Source organism: Oncorhynchus mykiss, chromosome 13 (assembly GCF_013265735.2).
Source record: "Oncorhynchus mykiss isolate Arlee chromosome 13, USDA_OmykA_1.1, whole genome shotgun sequence".
In the NCBI taxonomy this organism is placed as follows: Eukaryota; Metazoa; Chordata; class Actinopteri; order Salmoniformes; family Salmonidae; genus Oncorhynchus; species Oncorhynchus mykiss.
This window is the reverse complement of record NC_048577.1, coordinates 41,156,024-41,183,297: the sequence shown is the minus strand read 5'-3', so window position 1 is coordinate 41,183,297 and position 27,274 is coordinate 41,156,024. Positions and strand designations below refer to the sequence as shown.

Sequence of the window (27,274 nt, the reverse complement as noted above, 5' to 3'; positions counted from 1 at the left end):
TCTACTCATCTCTCCTCATCTTACCTCTCCTCATCTCACCAGTTCTCTCCTCACCTCACCTCTCCTCATTTCACCTCTCCTCACCTCACCTCTCCTCATCTCTCATTTCCTCATCTCTCCACTCCTCTTCCCCGCCTCCAGCAGGTATGGTACTGAATGTGTCACTCACTCTTCTGACTGTGCAGAGATAGAGACAGAGATAGAGACAGAGACAAGCCACCGGCTCAGCAGCTAGAGGAAATTGCTTCCCTCTCACTGAAATTAGACCCCTTTCCTATTTTCTCTGTCAGCCTTTCTTTAACCGCATGTCTCTCTCTACTTCCTTCACTCTCGGTCTGGAGTGCCAGATGGGTGGGATTTGCACTTTGGGATTTCCTCCATTGGTTCCATTATGCCAGACGAGCTTAATCAAGCACCGTTCAAGCATTCAATAGAAAACAAATACTATTTGAGCCCAGGTCTGATAGATACGCCCGAGGAGAGAGGAGCGATCCTAGTGATGATTCATGTGGAGGGGGCAGGTCAGACGTCTTAAGAGCAATGTAATTTTCATTTGACAAACTAAGCCCCATTTGATTTGTAATCCCCCGTTGTTTTTTATTACCGTTGTCATCTCCTTAATGGGCTTTCGCATGGCAGCATTGACTGTGACATCCCCAAATCTGCCGCTTTACATATTCTATGTCATCTGCAGTTCCTAATGGAGCCATTTCTGGGACACCAGCAGCACCTCTCTCCTCTCCTCAAACACCCGTCTGGATCTGTCTGTGACTGTGTCGACTGTGGCAGAATAGGATTATAGTCAGGACTTGCTTTGCTGCCTCTACAAACCTTGCTGAACGTTCAGTAGTTTCAGAGGTATTTTATCCTGAAGCCTAAGTTAACATACATGTTGTACTACATACACAGTTCTCCATTCAACTCTCTGTCTGTCTCAGTCAGTCAGATACTATTCAAGCTTGGCATTTGAAGTTTATAGCTGTTCCCTTGATGCTCAGGAGATTGCTGTTAAAATGCTAATGAGAGGCTGGGAGCATGCATGCATGGTGTGAGTGTGTACTGTGTGTACAGATGCTAGATGAACCATTGTAAATGTGCCTGTTCTCGTCCCGGGAGAGGGAATTTAATAACAATCATATTTACATAAATGAGTGGGTGTTGTGTAACAAAATGTCAATTCACTTAGATCAGACTCCTACACACCACTACTGCTGCTTATGGGGGCTGATGTTTACATGGATATAGATCTGCAGCTCCTGTGTGTGTGTGTGTGTGCGGGTGTGCGTGCGCGTGTGTGTGCGCGTGTGTGTGTATGTGTGCGCGTGTGTGTTTATACACGTATATCGACAGTATCTGCGCTCCTGAAGCTGCGAGACAAATTAGCGCAGCTGCACCTCTACCCCCAGTTTCCTCCTCCTCCTTGCAGTCACCTACTCCCTCCTTTGCCATTACGGGGAGATGAGGGAAATTACTTCCAGAAGTAATAGGTGGGTGGTAATGAAATTGGGTCTGATTTTAATAAGCTCTTCATTTAAAAGTCAGTGTTATGAAACATTAATGAACAGGTGATGTCTCTCTCTGCACGAACCTTCTCAGCACCAGTGAATTGGCTGGAGAACACAGTCACCGTATGGGTGAAGATGTGACGATAAGAGGATATGAGGGCAATGGTGGAGCATGTGTTGTACATGTGTTGCTGCCCCAGATGTTTTGCATATTCGTTTCATGATCATTAGGCTGATTATATACAGCTGGAGCATGTATGGTAGGCTGCATCATGTGCTGTGTGTAATATTACTGCGCATAATGTTTTGCATATTGCTTTGTAGTGTTAATAACTAGTGACGGGGGGGAAAAAACGGATACAGTTTCATATCGAGATATTTGCTTGTTAGTATTGGCCTACTTTAAATACATTTTTAGTGAGGGAAACATTGCTTTGTAGTGTTAATGCTAGTGACGGGGGGAAAACAGATACTGGTTCATATCGGGATATTTATTCAGACAATATATTGTATTGAGGCCTTTTGACAATATCTCAATATCATTTTTTCATTGGCTGTACCTGCACCAAACTCCAGTATTTCTCCATCATCAATTTGTTTACTGCACTTTTATTTCCATGACTGATCACAAGTCGTTTCCTCCTGGCTCCCTCTTGTCCCCCTCTTGTCCCTCTGCAGAAGACATATGGTGAGCAATATGTTTGGAACATTGAAACACAATGAAATCTCAGTATCAAATTGCAATACATACAGAATTGTGAGAATCACAATATATATCGTATCGGCGCCTAAGTATCGTGATAATATCGTTTTGTGAGTTCCCGGGCAATTCCCAGCCCTATAATTGATCTGACATTTAGGCAGAGGAATACTGAAAATTAGGAACGGATCAGTAACATGCAAACCACACCGGCCACGTTGCGTGCGCATAAATGTCCACCTGCATGTTATTCAGTCATTTCAGCCACACCACTCAGGCCAGGAACGTGCGTAATGTCTGTGTAGCCAAGCGCTAAACTAGATGGTTGGTTCTAATTGAGATACTTAATGACCAGCCTCTCCTTTCTACTCATTGGTGTTCAGGAGCATCCAACCCCACCTGGGTATTTGAATGATGAACGAGGAGATATTAATCATAGATAACTAACAAAAAACTCCAAGAGCATAATTTGGATCATTTTTGTTGCAATAGCATAAATGAAATGTGTTTATTAAACTGTTAGAATGCATTGGCTCAGAACGGGATTGCTAGATGACCAGCTTTTCTAGTGTTAATAGTCAGAGTAAAGAAACGTGATTTTGTAAGACTGCCGGTCAAAATCATGCAAAGATCCTGCAAAGATCCTGCAAAGATCCTGCAAAAAAAAAGGAACAAATTTTATTCAGGTGAAATAACAATCTCCCAGGACAAATTTGCTAGCAACAGCAAGATATCTAAATGTCCATGAATGTTTCATGTGTGTTTGACACGCCCCCATATGAATATAGTTGTTTCAATGTTGGTTTGGATATTTTAACCTGTGTGTGATGATCGCGTCTGGTGTGGATGGACAAAATCAACATGCGCATGATGGAAGATGCACTCTAGTGGCCGGTGTAGTTAGTATGTGGACACCCCTTCAAATTAGTGGATTCGGCTATTTCAGCCACACCCGTTGCTGACAGGTGTATGAAATCAAGCACACCGCCATGCAATCTCCATATTCAAACATTGGCAGGGAATGGCCTTACTGAAGAGCTCAGTGACTTTCAACGTGGCACCTTCATAGGATGCCACCTTTCCAACAAGTCAGTTTGTCAAGATTCTGCTCTGCTAGCGCTGCCCCGGTCAAGTGCTGCTATTGTGAAGTTGAAAAGTCTAGGAGCAACAACGGCTCAGCTGCGAAGTGGCAGGCCACACAAGCTCACAGAACTGGACTGCCGAGTGCTGAAGTGAGTAAAAATCGTCTGTCCTCAGTTTCAACACTCACTACTGAGTTCCAAACTGCCTCTGGAAGCAACATCAGCACAATAACTGTACATTCGGGAGCTTCATGAAATTTCCATGGCCAAGCAGCCGGACACAAGCCCAAGATCACCATGTGCAATACCAAGCGTCGGCTGAAGTGGTTTAAAGTTTGCCGCCATTGTAGTCTGGAGCAGTGTAAACACGTTCTCTGGAGTGATGAATCACACTTCACCATCTGGCAGTCCGTCGGACTAATCTGGGTTTGGCAAATGCCAGGAGAACGCTACCTGCCCTAATACATAGTGCCAACTGTAAAGTTTGGTGGAGGAGGTTTAATGGTCTGTGGCTGTTTTTCATGGTTCGGCCTAGGCCCCTAAGTTCCAGTGAATGGAAATGATAATCTAGACGATTCTGTGCTTCCAACTTTGTGGCAACAGTTTGGGAAGGCTCTTTCCTGTTTCAGCATGACAATTCCGCTGTGCTCAAAGCGAGCTCCATAAAGAAATGATTTGTTAAGATCAGTGTGGAAGAACTTGACTTCCCTGCACAGAGCCTTGACCTCAACCCCATCAAACACCTTTGGGAGGAACTGAAACAGCGACTGCGAACCAGGCCAAATTGCCCAACATCCGTGCTCGACCTCACTACTGCTTTTGTGGCTGAATGGAAGCAAGTTCCCGCAGCAATGTTACAACATCTAGTGGAAAGCCTTCCCAGAAGTGTGGAGGATATTATTGCAGCAAACAGGGGACCAACTCCATATTAATGCCCATGATTTTGGAACGAGATGTTCAGCGAGCAGGTGTCCACATACTTTTGTTCATGTAGTGTAAGTAGTGTGTTTTTCTAGTGTAAGTTGTGTGTTTGAAGATAAAACAGGATCATGCATGAAGAAGAGAATCAGATTAATGGTTCTGAGATTGAACCAGTAAATGTGTCTGAGATTGAGGAGCCAGTTAAGACCTGCCACGCTCTGTCATGCCCCAGAACCCTCTCTTCTCCTCTCTGTGTCTCAGACTGATCAGACACACACATGCTCCACCCTAATTCTCATTTAGGCAGCCGACAGAGAGAAGGGAACGGGAAAGGAGAGAGGGAGGGGGAGAGAGACGGAGAGAGGTAGGGAGAGAGCGAGAGAGACGGAGAGCGAGAGAGATTAGCCTCAGACTAGAGAATAGAGAGATTGAGTTGGAGGAAACTCTGTGCAACTTGACAATGTAAAGGTGGAATGATAAAGAGCACAGACAGGAATATTGCTCACAGTAACCGGCTAGACAGGCCACTGTGACATAAAGACATGACTGCCTGTTTGAATAACATTGACACCCAAAGCACCTTGAAAAATGAATGTGTAACAATACTTATCAGAAGTCATGTTGCTTGTTGCTGTTTGCCATCATGTTTCTGTCATCATTTAGAGTTAATGTACTGAATCTTGTTTAACGTTTACCACGTGCATTAGATGTGAGCTTTGGTAGCATGCATTAAAATTCACAGAGAGAGAAAGAGAGAGAGAGAGAGAGAGAGAGAGAAAGGGAGAGAGAGAACATTGGCTCCCAGGGTGGCTGCTACTTTATACTCTAAACACATAGTCCTCTTGTCTGTCCCCCAAGCCATTCTAATCTGATCGTCTTTCTCTCCACTTTCGATGGGCTTGTGTCCTTAATTGCATTGCTCTTCTCTCTCTCATTACAATTGACTTTGTATTCTGTGTGAGGGGTTTTTGTCCATATGTGTGTGTGTTGTACTAAAGCCATGTTTGCATGTGTGTACGTGTCTTTTACAGGCGTGTGTGTGTGTGTGTTTCTGTACAGTATGTCAATGTGTGTGTGTGTGTGTGTGTGTACACTACTTCTCCTGATTGGATTATTAAGAGAGACATCCATCCTCTCAGCCCCTCAATGGTGCTCTGGTAAAGAGCAGCGCTATCGATCCCAATACAGTTCCATTTCCTCTCTGTGTCCAAACTTATTAGATCCTCTCCTCTCACCAGCCCTTTGATCCCTACCTCCCTTTCTCTACTTTGTAAGCCCCGCTCTCTCTTCCCCCCCATTATCTTGTTCTTTCTCTACATCCTCTCGTCTCTTTCTCCTTCTTACCTTTCTTTACGGCATCTGTCTCGATTCCATTCTCCCTCCCTACCCCTCCCTCTCTCCCCGACTCAATCTCCTCTTTCTATGTCGCTTTCATCCGACCCCCTCTCTCTACCCCTCCCTCTCTCCCCCTCTCCCCCTCTCTCTCTCTCCCGCTCTCTCTCTCCCCCTCTCTCTTTCTATCACTAACTCACCCCTCTCTCTCTGTGTCTCCGTGCAGGCTCTCTATCCTAGCCCAGAGGAGGGCTGGCAGATCTACAGTTCAGCTCAGGATGCAGATGGGAAGTGTATCTGTACAGTGGTGGCCCCGGCCCAGAACATGTGTAACCGAGACCCACGCAGTCGGCAGCTCCGCCAGCTCATGGAGAAGGTAACAGCCGTCAACAACTCACACATTTTGTTACCCACGTCTGGTACAATCACACACGCACGCACACACACGACGCAGGCATAGAAACGAATCCACACCATGGCTCTTTCTGTTGTAAACCAATTAGACTCTTAGAGATGAACAGTCACATTATGACAGTCACTATGACAGTCCCACTATGACAGTCACACTCACTCTATCCCGCTGAGGTTTGATCAGTCATGCATGCAAACAGTGTGTGTCATAATACTTAGTTTGTTAGTCAAGACGATTGCAGTAGCATGAGAGAGACAAAGGTACCCATGAAGATTGGATTCATTGAGCCTTTGCCTTGTAGTGTTGTTCCAATTGGATCCATTAGGCTGAAAAACAAAGTCAAGAAAAAGCAGTGAGGAAAAAGAATATGAACCAGATCAGTAAATGGAGCAGCCAGCCGACTGCTGCAGCTGCACTCGAACTGTTCACACACAATGTCAGTTTAAATAAGCAGTCAAACACACCATCTCTCCACACTCTCTACACCATCTCTCTACACTCTCTACACTCTCTACACCATCTCTCTACACTCTCTACACTCTCTACACCATCTCTCTACACTCTCTCCACTCTCTACACCATCTCGCTACACTCTCTACACCATCTCTCCACACACATACACTCTCTACACCAGCTCTCCACACTCATACACTCACTACACCATCTCTCTACACTCTCTACACTCATACACTCTCTACACTCATACACGCTCTACACCATCTCTCCACACTCATACACTCTTTACACCATCTCTCTGCACTCTCTACACCATCTCTCAACACTCTCTACACTCTCTACACCATCTCTCTACACTCTCTACACACTCTACACTCTCTACACCATCTCTCTACACCCAAACACTCTCTACACTCTCTACACCATATCTCTACAGTCTCTACACTCTCTCCACCATCTCCCCACACTCTCTACACTCATACACTCTCTACAGCATCTCTCTACACTCATATACTCTCTACAGCATCTCTCTACACTCATATACTCTCTACACCATCTCTCCACACTAATACACTCTCTACAGCATCTCTCCACACTCATACACTCTCTACAGCATCTCTCCACACTCATACACTCTTTACACCATCTCTCTACACTCTCTACACTCTCTACACCATCTCTCTACACTCTCTACACTCTCTACACCATCTCTCTACACTCTCTACACCATCTCTCTACAATCTCCACACTCTCTACACCATCTCTCTACACTCTCTACACTCTCTACACCATCTCTCTACACTCTCTCCACTCTCTACACCATCTCGCTACACTCTCTACACCATCTCTCCACACACATACACTCTCTACACCAGCTCTCCACACTCATACACTCACTACACCATCTCTCTACACTCTCTACACTCATACACGCTCTACACCATCTCTCCACACTCATACACTCTTTACACCATCTCTCTGCACTCTCTACACCATCTCTCCACACTCATACATTCTCTACACCATCTCTCTACACTCTCTACACCATCTCTCTATACTCTATACACTCTCTACACCATCTCTCGACACTCTCTACACTCTCTACACCATCTCTCTACACTCTCTACACACTCTACACTCTCTACACCATCTCTCTACACCCAAACACTCTCTACACCATCTATCTACACTCTCTACACTCTCTACACTCTCTACACTCTCTACACCATATCTCTACAGTCTCTACACTCTCTCCACCATCTCCCCACACTCTCTACACTCATACACTCTCTACAGCATCTCTCTACACTCATATACTCTCTACAGCATCTCTCTACACTCATATACTCTCTACACCATCTCTCCACACTAATACACTCTCTACAGCATCTCTCCACACTCATACACTCTCTACACCATCTCTCCACACTCATACACTCTTTACACCATCTCTCTACACTCTCTACACTCTCTACACCATCTCTCTACACTCTCTACACTCTCTACACCATCTCTCTACACTCTCTACACCATCTCTCTACAATCTCTACACTCTCTACACCATCTCTCCACACTCATACACTCTTTACACCATCTCTCTACACTCTATACACTCTCTACACCATCTCTCCACACTCATACACTCTGCACCATCTCTCTACACTCTCTACACTCTCTACACCATCTCTCTACACTCTCTACACCATCTCTCTACACTCTCTACACTCTCCACACTCTCTACACCATCTCTCCACACCCATACACTCTCTACACCATCTCTCTACACTCTCTACACCATATCTCTACAGTCTCTACACTCTCTCCACCATCTCCCCACACTCTCTACACTCATACACTCTCTACAGCATCTCTCTACACTCATATACTCTCTACAGCATCTCTCTACACTCATATACTCTCTACACCATCTCTCCACACTAATACTCTCTACAGCATCTCTCCACACTCATACACTCTCTACACCATCTCTCCACACTCATACACTCTTTACACCATCTCTCTACACTCTCTACACTCTCTACACCATCTCTCCACACTCATACACCCTTTACACCATCTCTCTACAGTCTATACTCTCTCTACACCATCTCTCCACACTCATACACTCTGCACCATCTCTACACTCTCTACACTCTCTACACCATCTCTCTACACTCTCTACACTCTCTACACCATCTCTCTACACTCTCCACACCATCTCTCCACACCCATACACTCTCTACACCATCTCTCTACACTCTCTACACCATCTCTCTACACTCTATACACTCTCTACACCATCTCTCCACACTCATACACTCTGCACCATCTCTCTACACTCTCTACACCATCTCTCTACACTCTCTACACTCTCTACACCATCTCTCCACACTCTCTACACTCTCCACACTCTCTACACTCTCTACAGCATCTCTCCACACTCATACACTCTCTACACCATCTCTCCACACTCATACACTCTCTACACCATCTCTCCACACTCATACACTCTCTACACCATCTCTACACACTCATACACTCTCTACACCATCTCTCCACACTCATACACTCTTTACACCATCTCTCTACACTCTCTACACTCTCTACACCATCTCTCCACACTCTCTACACTCTCTACACTCTCTACACCATCTCTCTACACTCTACACTATCTCTCTACACTCTCTACACCATCTCTCTACACACTCTACACTCTCTACACCATCTCTCTACACTCTCTACACCATCTCTCTACACCATCTCTCTACACTCTCTACACTCATACACTCTCTACACTCATACACTCTCTACACCATCTCTCCACACTCATACACGCTCTACACCATCTCTCCACACTCATACACTCTTTACACCATCTCTTTACACTCTCTACACCATCTCTCCACACTCATACACTCTGCACCATCTCTCTACACTCTCTACACCATCTCTCCACACACATACACTCTCTACACTCTCTACACCATCTCTCTATACTCTATACACCATCTCTCGACACTCTCTACACTCTCTACACCATCTCTCTACACTCTCTACACACTCTACACTCTCTACACCATCTCTCTACACCCAAACACTCTCTACACCATCTATCTACACTCTCTACACTCTCTACACCATATCTCTACAGTCTCTACACTCTCTCCACCATTTCCCGACACTCTCTACACTCATACACTCTCTACAGCATCTCTCTACACTCATACACTCTCTACAGCATCTCTCTACACTCATATACTCTCTACAGCATCTCTCCACGCTCATACACTCTCTACAGCATCTCTCCACACTCATACACTCTCTACACCATCTCTCTACACTCTCTACACACTCTACACTCTCTACACCATCTCTCTACACCCAAACACTCTCTACACCATCTATCTACACTCTCTACACCATATCTCTACAGTCTCCCGACACTCTCTACACTCATACACTCTCTACAGCATCTCTCTACACTCATATACTCTCTACACCATCTCTCCACGCTCATACACTCTCTACAGCATCTCTCCACACTCATACACTCTCTACACCATCTCTCCACACTCATACACTCTTTACACCATCTCTCTACACTCTATACACTCTCTACACCATCTCTCCACACTCATACACTCTGCACCATCTCTCTACACTCTCTACACTCTCTACACCATCTCTCTACACTCTCTACACCATCTCTCTACACTCTCTACACTCTCCACACTCTCTACACTCTCTACACTCTCTACACCATCTCTCCACACCCATACACTCTCTACACCATCTCTCTACACTCTCTACACCATGTCTCTACACTCTCTCCACCATCTCCCCACACTCTACACTCATACACTCTCTACAGCATCTCTCTACACTCATATACTCTCTACAGCATCTCTCTACACTCATATACGCTCTACACCATCTCTCCACACTAATACACTCTCTACAGCATCTCTCTACACGCTCTACACTCTCTACACCATCTCTCCACACTCATACACTCTTTACACCATCTCTCTACACTCTATACACTCTCTACACCATCTCTCCACACTCATACACTCTGCACCATCTCTCTACACTCTCTACACCATCTCTCTACACTCTCTACACTCTCTACACCATCTCTCTACACTCTCCACACTCTCTACACTCTCTACACTCTCTACACCATCTCTCCACACCCATACACTCTCTACACCATCTCTCTACACTCTCTACACCATCTCTCCACACTCATACACTCTTTACACCATCTCTCTACACTCTCTACACCATCTCTCCACACCCATACACTCTCTACACCATCTCTCTACACTCTCTACACCATCTCTCCACACTCATACACTCTTTACACCATCTCTCTACACTCTCTACACCATCTCTCCACACTCATACACTCTGCACCATCTCTCTACACTCTCTACACCATCTCTCTACACTCTCTACACTCTCTACACCATCTCTCTACACTCTCCACACTCTCTACACTCTCTACACTCTCTACACCATCTCTCCACACCCATACACTCTCTACACCATCTCTCTACACTCTCTACACCATCTCTCCACACTCATACACTCTTTACACCATCTCTCTACACTCTCTACACCATCTCTCCACACTCATACACTCTGCACCATCTCTCTACACTCTCTACACTCTCTACACCATCTCTCCACACTCATACACTCTTTACACCATCTCTCCACACTCATACACTCTTTACACCATCTCTCTACACTCTCTACACTCTCTACACCATCTCTCCACACTCTCTACACTCTCTACACCATCTCTCTACACTCTCTACACTCTCTACACACTCTACACTCTCTACACTATCTCTCTACACTCTCTACACCATCTCTCTACACACTCTACACTCTCTACACCATCTCTCTACACTCTCTACACCATCTCTCTACACTCTATACACTCTCTACACCATCTCTCCACACTCATACACTCTGCACCATCTCTCTACACTCTCTACACTCTCTACACCATCTCTCTACACTCTCTACACTCTCTACACCATCTCTCTACACTCTCTACACTCTCCACACTCTCTACACTCTCTATACTCTCTACACCATCTCTCCACACCCATACACTCTCTACACCATCTCTCTACACTCTCTACACCATGTCTCTACACTCTCTCCACCATCTCCCCACACTCTCTACACTCATACACTCTCTACAGCATCTCTCTACACTCATATACTCTCTACAGCATCTCTCTACACTCATATACGCTCTACACCATCTCTCCACACTAATACACTCTCTACAGCATCTCTCTACACGCTCTACACTCTCTACACCATCTCTCCACACTCATACACTCTTTACACCATCTCTCTACACTCTATACACTCTCTACACCATCTCTCCACACTCATACACTCTGCACCATCTCTCTACACTCTCTACACCATCTCTCTACACTCTCTACACCATGTCTCTACACTCTCTCCAACATCTCCCCACACTCTCTACACTCATACACTCTCTACAGCATCTCTCTACACTCATATACTCTCTACAGCATCTCTCTACACTCATATACGCTCTACACCATCTCTCCACACTAATACACTCTCTACAGCATCTCTCTACACGCTCTACACTCTCTACACCATCTCTCCACACTCATACACTCTTTACACCATCTCTCTACACTCTATACACTCTCTACACCATCTCTCCACACTCATACACTCTGCACCATCTCTTTACACTCTCTACACCATCTCTCTACACCCAAACACTCTCTACACCATCTATCTACACTCTCTACACCATATCTCTACAGTCTCCCGACACTCTCTACACTCATACACTCTCTACAGCATCTCTCTACACTCATATACTCTCTACACCATCTCTCCACGCTCATACACTCTCTACAGCATCTCTCCACACTCATACACTCTCTACACCATCTCTCCACACTCATACACTCTTTACACCATCTCTCTACACTCTATACACTCTCTACACCATCTCTCCACACTCATACACTCTGCACCATCTCTCTACACTCTCTACACTCTCTACACCATCTCTCTACACTCTCTACACCATCTCTCTACACTCTCTACACTCTCCACACTCTCTACACTCTCTACACTCTCTACACCATCTCTCCACACCCATACACTCTCTACACCATCTCTCTACACTCTCTACACCATGTCTCTACACTCTCTCCACCATCTCCCCACACTCTACACTCATACACTCTCTACAGCATCTCTCTACACTCATATACTCTCTACAGCATCTCTCTACACTCATATACGCTCTACACCATCTCTCCACACTAATACACTCTCTACAGCATCTCTCTACACGCTCTACACTCTCTACACCATCTCTCCACACTCATACACTCTTTACACCATCTCTCTACACTCTATACACTCTCTACACCATCTCTCCACACTCATACACTCTGCACCATCTCTCTACACTCTCTACACCATCTCTCTACACTCTCTACACTCTCTACACCATCTCTCTACACTCTCCACACTCTCTACACTCTCTACACTCTCTACACCATCTCTCCACACCCATACACTCTCTACACCATCTCTCTACACTCTCTACACCATCTCTCCACACTCATACACTCTTTACACCATCTCTCTACACTCTCTACACCATCTCTCCACACCCATACACTCTCTACACCATCTCTCTACACTCTCTACACCATCTCTCCACACTCATACACTCTTTACACCATCTCTCTACACTCTCTACACCATCTCTCCACACTCATACACTCTGCACCATCTCTCTACACTCTCTACACCATCTCTCTACACTCTCTTCACTCTCTACACCATCTCTCTACACTCTCCACACTCTCTACACTCTCTACACTCTCTACACCATCTCTCCACACCCATACACTCTCTACACCATCTCTCTACACTCTCTACACCATCTCTCCACACTCATACACTCTGCACCATCTCTCTACACTCTCTACACTCTCTACACCATCTCTCCACACTCATACACTCTTTACACCATCTCTCCACACTCATACACTCTTTACACCATCTCTCTACACTCTCTACACTCTCTACACCATCTCTCCACACTCTCTACACTCTCTACACCATCTCTCTACACTCTCTACACTCTCTACACACTCTACACTCTCTACACTATCTCTCTACACTCTCTACACCATCTCTCTACACACTCTACACTCTCTACACCATCTCTCTACACTCTCTACACCATCTCTCTACACTCTATACACTCTCTACACCATCTCTCCACACTCATACACTCTGCACCATCTCTCTACACTCTCTACACTCTCTACACCATCTCTCTACACTCTCTACACTCTCTACACCATCTCTCTACACTCTCTACACTCTCCACACTCTCTACACTCTCTATACTCTCTACACCATCTCTCCACACCCATACACTCTCTACACCATCTCTCTACACTCTCTACACCATGTCTCTACACTCTCTCCACCATCTCCCCACACTCTCTACACTCATACACTCTCTACAGCATCTCTCTACACTCATATACTCTCTACAGCATCTCTCTACACTCATATACGCTCTACACCATCTCTCCACACTAATACACTCTCTACAGCATCTCTCTACACGCTCTACACTCTCTACACCATCTCTCCACACTCATACACTCTTTACACCATCTCTCTACACTCTATACACTCTCTACACCATCTCTCCACACTCATACACTCTGCACCATCTCTCTACACTCTCTACACCATCTCTCTACACTCTCTACACTCTCTACACCATCTCTCTACACTCTCCACACTCTCTACACTCTCTACACTCTCTACACCATCTCTCCACACCCATACACTCTCTACACCATCTCTCTACACTCTCTACACCATCTCTCCACACTCATACACTCTTTACACCATCTCTCTACACTCTCTACACCATCTCTCCACACCCATACACTCTCTACACCATCTCTCTACACTCTCTACACCATCTCTCCACACTCATACACTCTTTACACCATCTCTATACACTCTCTACACCATCTCTCCACACTCATACACTCTGCACCATCTCTCTACACTCTCTACACCATCTCTCTACACTCTCTACACCATCTCTCTACACTCTCCACACTCTCTACACTCTCTACACTCTCTACACCATCTCTCCACACCCATACACTCTCTACACCATCTCTCTACACTCTCTACACCATCTCTCCACACTCATACACTCTTTACACCATCTCTCTACACTCTCTACACCATCTCTCCACACTCATACACTCTGCACCATCTCTCTACACTCTCTACACTCTCTACACCATCTCTCCACACTCATACACTCTTTACACCATCTCTCCACACTCATACACTCTTTACACCATCTCTCTACACTCTCTACACTCTCTACACCATCTCTCCACACTCTCTACACTCTCTACACCATCTCTCTACACTCTCTACACTCTCTACACTATCTCTCTACACTCTCTACACCATCTCTCTACACACTCTACACTCTCTACACCATCTCTCTACACTCTCTACACCATCTCTCTACACTCTATACACTCTCTACACCATCTCTCCACACTCATACACTCTGCACCATCTCTCTACACTCTCTACACTCTCTACACCATCTCTCTACACTCTCTACACTCTCTACACCATCTCTCTACACTCTCTACACTCTCCACACTCTCTACACTCTCTATACTCTCTACACCATCTCTCCACACCCATACACTCTCTACACCATCTCTCTACACTCTCTACACCATGTCTCTACACTCTCTCCACCATCTCCCCACACTCTCTACACTCATACACTCTCTACAGCATCTCTCTACACTCATATACTCTCTACAGCATCTCTCTACACTCATATACGCTCTACACCATCTCTCCACACTAATACACTCTCTACAGCATCTCTCTACACGCTCTACACTCTCTACACCATCTCTCCACACTCATACACTCTTTACACCATCTCTCTACACTCTATACACTCTCTACACCATCTCTCCACACTCATACACTCTGCACCATCTCTCTACACTCTCTACACCATCTCTCTACACTCTCTACACCATCTCTCTACACTCTCCACACTCTCTACACTCTCTACACCATCTCTCCACACCCATACACTCTCTACACCATCTCTCTACACTCTCTACACCATCTCTCCACACTCATACACTCTGCACCATCTCTCTACACTCTCTACACTCTCTACACTCTCTACACCATCTCTCCACACTCATACACTCTTTACACCATCTCTCCACACTCATACACTCTTTACACCATCTCTCTACACTCTCTACACTCTCTACACCATCTCTCCACACTCTCTACACTCTCTACACCATCTCTCTACACTCTCTACACTCTCTACACTCTCTACACCATCTCTCTACACTCTCTACACTCTCTACACCATCTCTCTACACACTCTACACTCTCTACACCATCTCTCTACACTCTCTACACTCTCTACACCATCTCTCTACACTCTCTACACTCATACTCTCTACACTCATACACTCTCTACACCATCTCTCCACACTCATACACGCTCTACACAATCTCTCCACACTCATACACTCTTTACACCATCTCTCTACACTCTCTACACCATCTCTCCACACTCATACACTCTGCACCATCTCTCTACACTCTCTACACCATCTCTCCACACTCATACACTCTCTACACCATCTCTCTATACTCTATACACCATCTCTCGACACTCTCTACACTCTCTACACCATCTCTCTACACTCTCTACACTCTCTACACCATCTCTTTACACCATCTCTCTACACTCTCTACACCATCTCTCCACACTCATACACTCTGCACCATCTCTCTACACTCTCTACACCATCTCTCCACACTCATACACTCTCTACACCACATATGTCAGAGTCAAGGCCCGCGGGCCACATCCGGCCCGCAAGAAGGTTTTTTACGGCCCCTGGGATGATCTTGATTTATTATTAGAACCGGCCCGCAGCAAGCCGGCAGCCCGCAGATCTTTTACACGCACCAATACTACATTTCCCACAATGCAAAGGTGACGCACCGAGCAGTAGGCTGCTTCATTTCAATATTTATTGGCACAGCAGTCGTCAGCATCACAGTAAAATTAACTTTCAGATACCCATCAAAAATGGCAAAACGGAAGGTGGATACTGAGAACCGGGGGTTTCAAACAAGGTGGGAGTCGGAGTATATGTTCACGAAGGTAGCTGGAAAACCTGTGTGTCTTCTGTGTGGAGAAAGTGTGGCGGTACTGAAAGAGTATAATCTGAGACGACATTATGAAACGAAACACGCGGACAAAAACAAGAATATGGACATGGAACAAAGGCTACAAAAGGCCAGTTTTATTTTGGCAGAAGAGATCGCTAAATCAGCCCGGCCATTTACGGAGGGGGATTTCATCAAAAACTGCATGATTAAAGTTTGTGACGAAGTTTGCCCAGAAAAAAGGCAACTCTTTTTAAATGTGAGTCTGAGCAGAAACACCATTGCCGAGAGAGTAGACCAGTTGTCCATCAATCTAAAAGAGCAGCTTGTGAAAAAGGGAAAAGATTTTATTGCATATTCCTTGGCTGTGGATGAGAGCACCGACATTTCTGACATTGCCCAGTTGTCAATTTTCATCCGCGGAGTGGACTCCAACCTAAGCGTGACAGAGGAGTTTTTGGCTTTACGTCCTATGCATGGCACAACTACGGGGCATGATTTGTATGAAGAGGTGTCAAGATGTGTAAATGAGATGGAGCTGCCTTGGGAAAAACTCGTGGGTTTGACAACCGACGGAGCACCTGCGATGTGTGGACACAGGAGCGGACTGGTGGCGAAGATACGGGAAAAGATGCAAGAGGAAAACGCGACAGGTGAGCTGACAGCTTATCATTGTATCATACACCAGGAAGCGTTGTGCGGTAAAGCCTTGAAAATGGAGCATGTAATGAGCATCATCACGCGCACAGTTAACTTTATCAGAGCCAAAGGTTTGAATCACCGCCAGTTCAAGGCATTTCTGACGGAGTTAGAAACGGAGCATGGTGATTTGCCTTATCACACAGAGGTGCGATGGCTAAGCCAGGGAAAGGTGCTTCAAAGATGTTTCGAGCTTCGTGAGGAGATTTGTCTGTTCTTGGACAGCAAAGGGAAAGACACAACACAACTCCGAGACGAAATGTTTCTGTGTGAAATGGCTTTTCTGTGTGACATTACGAGTCATCTGAATGCAATAAACTTGCAGCTGCAGGGTCGGGATCGTGTCATCTCTGATATGTACAGTACAGTGAAGGCATTTAAAACCAAACTGACTCTGTGGGAGACGCAGATGCGGAAAGAAAATTTGAGCCACTTTCCCAGCTGCCAGACCATGAAAGAGAAGCTCTCTACCAGTGCGTTCCCGAGCACACAGTTGGCTGATAAAATAGGTATGCTTGCCGCTGACTTTCGACGCCGATTTGCTGACTTTGAAGCACAAAAAAGCAGGTTGGAACTGCTCGGTAACCCATTTGCTGTTGACGTGGAAAGCTCACCACCAAACCTCCAAATGGAGTTGATTGACCTCCAATGCAATGATGCACTGAGGGCAAAATATGCGGCAGTGGGTGCTGCGGAGTTCGCCCGTTTCCTCCCCGGCACAATGCCCCAGCTGCGCATCCAGGCTGCTCAAACGTTGTCTATGTTTGGCAGCACATACCTGTGTGAACAACTGTTTTCTTTGATGAACCTGAACAAAACATCACACAGAAGTCGACTTACTGCTGAACACCTCCACTCAATTCTGAGGATTTCTTCAGCTCAGAGCCTTACCCCGAACATTGATGAACTTGTGGAAAAGATGGGACACCACCAAGTATCACCCTCAACCTCAAACAAGTGAACATTACTGTGCAATCACATATTTAGAGTTTTTACTCAGTTCAAGTTTAAAAGTTAAAATTTAATATTTGTTTTCACTGCATGTTACTTCTCCTTAAACAAAGTGTTGTTTTTGATTAATAGATTTTTGCACTTTATTTTTTTGTATTTCAATCCAATTATATTTTAAAAATATTTCAGTTGAGTGGATGATAGAAAATTGCTATTATTGTTTTTTCTTTGAAGTAAATTTAGCCCACTTTTGCTAAAATAGAAAATATAGTCTACTGATGGTGCCTTGAATACCGGTTTCTTTCATTTAATGTTCATGTTATGGGGATATTTATATAAAGGAAATTTGTCTTTTGTGTCTGTTGAAAATTAAAGATTACTGACAGAGCCATAAGAAAATATTGCTTTATTTATCTGATCATATTGTAATATATTTGTTAGGTTTTCAGTAGGTTCAATTAGGTTCACTAGACCTAATTATGCGTCATTTAAAAATTTTTCAATGAACATTCGAACAGTCCGGCCCTCGTCTTGTAGCTGATTTTTTTATTTGGCCCTCCGTCCATTTGACTTTGACACCCCTGCTCTACACCATCTCTCTATACTCTATACACCATCTCTCGACACTCTCTACACTCTCTCCACACTCTCTACACTCTCTACACTCTCTACACCATCTCTCCACACCCATACACTCTCTACACCATCTCTCTACACTCTCTACACCATGTCTCTACACTCTCTCCACCATCTCCCCACACTCTACACTCATACACTCTCTACAGCATCTCTCTACACTCATATACTCTCTACAGCATCTCTCTACACTCATATACGCTCTACACCATCTCTCCACACTAATACACTCTCTACAGCATCTCTCTACACGCTCTACACTCTCTACACCATCTCTCCACACTCATACACTCTTTACACCATCTCTCTACACTCTATACACTCTCTACACCATCTCTCCACACTCATACACTCTGCACCATCTCTCTACACTCTCTACACCATCTCTCTACACTCTCTACACTCTCTACACCATCTCTCTACACTCTCCACACTCTCTACACTCTCTACACTCTCTACACCATCTCTCCACACCCATACACTCTCTACACCATCTCTCTACACTCTCTACACCATCTCTCCACACTCATACACTCTTTACACCATCTCTCTACACTCTCTACACCATCTCTCCACACTCATACACTCTGCACCATCTCTCTACACTCTCTACACTCTCTACACTCTCTACACCATCTCTCCACACTCATACACTCTTTACACCATCTCTCCACACTCATACACTCTTTACACCATCTCTCTACACTCTCTACACTCTCTACACCATCTCTCCACACTCTCTACACTCTCTACACCATCTCTCTACACTCTCTACACTCTCTACACCATCTCTCTACACTCTCTACACTCTCTACACCATCTCTCTACACACTCTACACTCTCTACACTCTCTACACCATCTCTCTACACCATCTCTCTACACTCTCTACACTCATACTCTCTACACTCATACACTCTCTACACCATCTCTCCACACTCATACACGCTCTACACAATCTCTCCACACTCATACACTCTTTACACCATCTCTCTACACTCTCTACACCATCTCTCCACACTCATACACTCTGCACCATCTCTCTACACTCTCTACACCATCTCTCCACACTCATACACTCTCTACACCATCTCTCTATACTCTATACACCATCTCTCGACACTCTCTACACCATCTCTCTACACTCTCTACACTCTCTACACCATCTCTTTACACCATCTCTCTACACTCTCTACACCATCTCTCCACACTCATACACTCTGCACCATCTCTCTACACTCTCTACACCATCTCTCCACACTCATACACTCTCTACACCATCTCTCTATACTCTATACACCATCTCTCGACACTCTCTACACTCTCTCCACACTCTCTACACTCTCTACACTCTCTACACCATCTCTCCACACCCATACACTCTCTACACCATCTCTCTACACTCTCTACACCATGTCTCTACACTCTCTCCACCATCTCCCCACACTCTACACTCATACACTCTCTACAGCATCTCTCTACACTCATATACTCTCTACAGCATCTCTCTACACTCATATACGCTCTACACCATCTCTCCACACTAATACACTCTCTACAGCATCTCTCTACACGCTCTACACTCTCTACACCATCTCTCCACACTCATACACTCTTTACACCATCTCTCTACACTCTATACACTCTCTACACCATCTCTCCACACTCATACACTCTGCACCATCTCTCTACACTCTCTACACCATCTCTCTACACTCTCTACACTCTCTACACCATCTCTCTACACTCTCCACACTCTCTACACTCTCTACACTCTCTACACCATCTCTCCACACCCATACACTCTCTACACCATCTCTCTACACTCTCTACACCATCTCTCCACACTCATACACTCTTTACACCATCTCTCTACACTCTCTACACCATCTCTCCACACTCATACACTCTGCACCATCTCTCTACACTCTCTACACTCTCTACACTCTCTACACCATCTCTCCACACTCATACACTCTTTACACCATCTCTCCACACTCATACACTCTTTACACCATCTCTCTACACTCTCTACACCATCTCTCCACACTCTCTACACTCTCTACACCATCTCTCTACACTCTCTACACTCTCTACACCATCTCTCTACACTCTCTACACTCTCTACACCATCTCTCTACACACTCTACACTCTCTACACCATCTCTCTACACTCTCTACACTCTCTACACCATCTCTCTACACCACATATGTCAGAGTCAAGGCCCGCGGGCCACATCCGGCCCGCAAGAAGGTTTTTTACGGCCCCTGGGATGATCTTGATTTATTATTAGAACCGGCCCGCAGCAAGCCGGCAGCCCGCAGATCTTTTACACGCACCAATACTACATTTCCCACAATGCAAAGGTGACGCACCGAGCAGTAGGCTGCTTCATTTCAATATTTATTGGCACAGCAGTCGTCAGCATCACAGTAAAATTAACTTTCAGATACCCATCAAAAATGGCAAAACGGAAGGTGGATACTGAGAACCGGGGGTTTCAAACAAGGTGGGAGTCGGAGTATATGTTCACGAAGGTAGCTGGAAAACCTGTGTGTCTTCTGTGTGGAGAAAGTGTGGCGGTACTGAAAGAGTATAATCTGAGACGACATTATGAAACGAAACACGCGGACAAAAACAAGAATATGGACATGGAACAAAGGCTACAAAAGGCAGAGGAATTAAAACGAGGCCTCAAATCTCGACAGGCTCTGTTCAAAAAAGCCAAATCACAAGGCCAGGCTGCTGTCAAGGCCAGTTTTATTTTGGCAGAAGAGATCGCTAAATCAGCCCGGCCATTTACGGAGGGGGATTTCATCAAAAACTGCATGATTAAAGTTTGTGACGAAGTTTGCCCAGAAAAAAGGCAACTCTTTTTAAATGTGAGTCTGAGCAGAAACACCATTGCCGAGAGAGTAGACCAGTTGTCCATCAATCTAAAAGAGCAGCTTGTGAAAAAGGGAAAAGATTTTATTGCATATTCCTTGGCTGTGGATGAGAGCACCGACATTTCTGACATTGCCCAGTTGTCAATTTTCATCCGCGGAGTGGACTCCAACCTAAGCGTGACAGAGGAGTTTTTGGCTTTACGTCCTATGCATGGCACAACTACGGGGCATGATTTGTATGAAGAGGTGTCAAGATGTGTAAATGAGATGGAGCTGCCTTGGGAAAAACTCGTGGGTTTGACAACCGACGGAGCACCTGCGATGTGTGGACACAGGAGCGGACTGGTGGCGAAGATACGGGAAAAGATGCAAGAGGAAAACGCGACAGGTGAGCTGACAGCTTATCATTGTATCATACACCAGGAAGCGTTGTGCGGTAAAGCCTTGAAAATGGAGCATGTAATGAGCATCATCACGCGCACAGTTAACTTTATCAGAGCCAAAGGTTTGAATCACCGCCAGTTCAAGGCATTTCTGACGGAGTTAGAAACGGAGCATGGTGATTTGCCTTATCACACAGAGGTGCGATGGCTAAGCCAGGGAAAGGTGCTTCAAAGATGTTTCGAGCTTCGTGAGGAGATTTGTCTGTTCTTGGACAGCAAAGGGAAAGACACAACACAACTCCGAGACGAAATGTTTCTGTGTGAAATGGCTTTTCTGTGTGACATTACGAGTCATCTGAATGCAATAAACTTGCAGCTGCAGGGTCGGGATCGTGTCATCTCTGATATGTACAGTACAGTGAAGGCATTTAAAACCAAACTGACTCTGTGGGAGACGCAGATGCGGAAAGAAAATTTGAGCCACTTTCCCAGCTGCCAGACCATGAAAGAGAAGCTCTCTACCAGTGCGTTCCCGAGCACACAGTTGGCTGATAAAATAGGTATGCTTGCCGCTGACTTTCGACGCCGATTTGCTGACTTTGAAGCACAAAAAAGCAGGTTGGAACTGCTCGGTAACCCATTTGCTGTTGACGTGGAAAGCTCACCACCAAACCTCCAAATGGAGTTGATTGACCTCCAATGCAATGATGCACTGAGGGCAAAATATGCGGCAGTGGGTGCTGCGGAGTTTGCCCGTTTCCTCCCCGGCACAATGCCCCAGCTGCGCATCCAGGCTGCTCAAACGTTGTCTATGTTTGGCAGCACATACCTGTGTGAACAACTGTTTTCTTTGATGAACCTGAACAAAACATCACACAGAAGTCGACTTACTGCTGAACACCTCCACTCAATTCTGAGGATTTCTTCAGCTCAGAGCCTTACCCCGAACATTGATGAACTTGTGGAAAAGATGGGACACCACCAAGTATCACCCTCAACCTCAAACAAGTGAACATTACTGTGCAATCACATATTTAGAGTTTTTACTCAGTTCAAGTTTAAAAGTTAAAATTTAATATTTGTTTTCACTGCATGTTACTTCTCCTTAAACAAAGTGTTGTTTTTGATTAATAGATTTTTGCACTTTATTTTTTTGTATTTCAATCCAATTATATTTTAAAAATATTTCAGTTGAGTGGATGATAGAAAATTGCTATTATTGTTTTTTCTTTGAAGTAAATTTAGCCCACTTTTGCTAAAATAGAAAATATAGTCTACTGATGGTGCCTTGAATACCGGTTTCTTTCATTTAATGTTCATGTTATGGGGATATTTATATAAAGGAAATTTGTCTTTTGTGTCTGTTGAAAATTAAAGATTACTGACAGAGCCATAAGAAAATATTGCTTTATTTATCTGATCATATTGTAATATATTTGTTAGGTTTTCAGTAGGTTCAATTAGGTTCACTAGACCTAATTATGCGTCATTTAAAAAATTTTCAATGAACATTCGAACAGTCCGGCCCTCGTCTTGTAGCTGATTTTTTTTATTTGGCCCTCCGTCCATTTGACTTTGACACCCCTGCTCTACACCATCTCTCTACACTCTCTACACTCATACTCTCTACACTCATACACTCTCTACACCATCTCTCCACACTCATACACGCTCTACACAATCTCTCCACACTCATACACTCTTTACACCATCTCTCTACACTCTCTACACCATCTCTCCACACTCATACACTCTCTACACCATCTCTCTATACTCTATACACCATCTCTCGACACTCTCTACACTCTCTACACCATCTCTCTACACTCTCTACACTCTCTACACCATCTCTTTACACCATCTCGCTACACTCTCTACACCATCTCTCCACACTCATACACTCTGCACCATCTCTCTACACTCTCTACACCATCTCTCCACACTCATACACTCTCTACACCATCTCTCTATACTCTATACACCATCTCTCGACACTCTCTACACTCTCTCCACACTCTCTACACTCTCTACACTCTCTACACCATCTCTCCACACCCATACACTCTCTACACCATCTCTCTACACTCTCTACACCATGTCTCTACACTCTCTCCAGCATCTCCCCACACTCTACACTCATACACTCTCTACAGCATCTCTCTACACTCATATACTCTCTACAGCATCTCTCTACACTCATATACGCTCTACACCATCTCTCCACACTAATACACTCTCTACAGCATCTCTCTACACGCTCTACACTCTCTACACCATCTCTCCACACTCATACACTCTTTACACCATCTCTCTACACTCTATACACTCTCTACACCATCTCTCCACACTCATACACTCTGCACCATCTCTCTACACTCTCTACACCATCTCTCTACACTCTCTACACTCTCTACACCATCTCTCTACACTCTCCACACTCTCTACACTCTCTACACTCTCTACACCATCTCTCCACACCCATACACTCTCTACACCATCTCTCTACACTCTCTACACCATCTCTCCACACTCATACACTCTTTACACCATCTCTCTACACTCTCTACACCATCTCTCCACACTCATACACTCTGCACCATCTCTCTACACTCTCTACACCATCTCTCTACACTCTCTACACTCTCTACACCATCTCTCTACACTCTCCACACTCTCTACACTCTCTACACTCTCTACACCATCTCTCCACACCCATACACTCTCTACACCATCTCTCTACACTCTCTACACCATCTCTCCACACTCATACACTCTTTACACCATCTCTCTACACTCTCTACACCATCTCTCCACACTCATACACTCTGCACCATCTCTCTACACTCTCTACACTCTCTACACTCTCTACACCATCTCTCCACACTCATACACCCTTTACACCATCTCTCCACACTCATACACTCTTTACACCATCTCTCTACACTCTCTACACTCTCTACACCATCTCTCCACACTCTCTACACTCTCTACACCATCTCTCTACACTCTCTACACTCTCTACACTCTCTACACTATCTCTCTACACTCTCTACACCATCTCTCTACACACTCTACACTCTCTACACTATCTCTCTACACTCTCTACACCATCTCTCTACACACTCTACACTCTCTACACCATCTCTCTACACTCTCTACACCATCTCTCTACACTCTATACACTCTCTACACCATCTCTCCACACTCATACACTCTGCACCATCTCTCTACACTCTCTACACTCTCTACACCATCTCTCTACACTCTCTACACTCTCTACACCATCTCTCTACACTCTCTACACTCTCCACACTCTCTACACTCTCTATACTCTCTACACCATCTCTCCACACCCATACACTCTCTACACCATCTCTCTACACTCTCTACACCATGTCTCTACACTCTCTCCACCATCTCCCCACACTCTCTACACTCATACACTCTCTACAGCATCTCTCTACACTCATATACTCTCTACAGCATCTCTCTACACTCATATACGCTCTACACCATCTCTCCACACTAATACACTCTCTACAGCATCTCTCTACACGCTCTACACTCTCTACACCATCTCTCCACACTCATACACTCTTTACACCATCTCTCTACACTCTATACACTCTCTACACCATCTCTCCACACTCATACACTCTGCACCATCTCTCTACACTCTCTACACCATCTCTCTACACTCTCTACACTCTCTACACCATCTCTCTACACTCTCCACACTCTCTACACTCTCTACACTCTCTACACCATCTCTCCACACCCATACACTCTCTACACCATCTCTCTACACTCTCTACACCATCTCTCCACACTCATACACTCTTTACACCATCTCTCTACACTCTCTACACCATCTCTCCACACTCATACACTCTGCACCATCTCTCTACACTCTCTACACCATCTCTCCACACTCATACACTCTTTACACCATCTCTCCACACTCATACACTCTTTACACCATCTCTCTACACTCTCTACACTCTCTACACCATCTCTCCACACTCTCTACACTCTCTACACCATCTCTCTACACTCTCTACACTCTCTACACTCTCTACACCATCTCTCTACACTCTCTACAATCTCTACACCATCTCTCTACACACTCTACACTCTCTACACATCTCTCTACACTCTCTACACTCTCTACACCATCTCTCTACACCATCTCTCTACACTCTCTACACTCATACTCTCTACACTCATACACTCTCTACACCATCTCTCCACACTCATACACGCTCTACACAATCTCTCCACACTCATACACTCTTTACACCATCTCTCTACACTCTCTACACCATCTCTCCACACTCATACACTCTGCACCATCTCTCTACACTCTCTACACCATCTCTCCACACTCATACACTCTCTACACCATCTCTCTATACTCTATACACCATCTCTCGACACTCTCTACACTCTCTACACCATCTCTCTACACTCTCTACACTCTCTACACCATCTCTCTACACCATCTCTCTACACTCTCTACACTCATACTCTCTACACTCATACACTCTCTACACCATCTCTCCACACTCATACACTCTTTACACCATCTCTCTACACTCTCTACACCATCTCTCCACACTCATACACTCTGCACCATCTCTCTACACTCTCTACACCATCTCTCCACACTCATACACTCTCTACACCATCTCTCTATACTCTATACACCATCTCTCGACACTCTCTACACTCTCTACACCATCTCTCTACACTCTCTACACACTCTACACTCTCTACACCATCTCTCTACACCCAAACACTCTCTACACCATCTATCTACACTCTCTACACTCTCTACACTCTCTACACCATATCTCTACAGTCTCTACACTCTCTCCACCATCTCCCGACACTCTCTACACTCATACACTCTCTACAGCATCTCTCTACACTCATACACTCTCTACAGCATCTCTCTACACTCATATACTCTCTACAGCATCTCTCCACGCTC

At 45.0% G+C, this 27,274-nt stretch overlaps 1 protein-coding gene across 2 annotated transcripts in view; it reads left to right on the top strand.

Annotated features, from left to right (window-relative positions):
* The window catches only part of LOC110485175 (noelin-2-like), a 117,395-nt gene that overhangs the window by 67,046 nt on the left and 23,075 nt on the right, over window positions 1-27,274 (top strand). For both annotated transcript variants that reach the window (XM_036941102.1, XM_036941101.1), the window contains exon 2: window positions 5,767-5,916. In XM_036941102.1, the coding sequence (XP_036796997.1) occupies window positions 5,767-5,916 (150 nt within the window). The remainder of the gene's footprint in view (window positions 1-5,766; window positions 5,917-27,274) is intronic.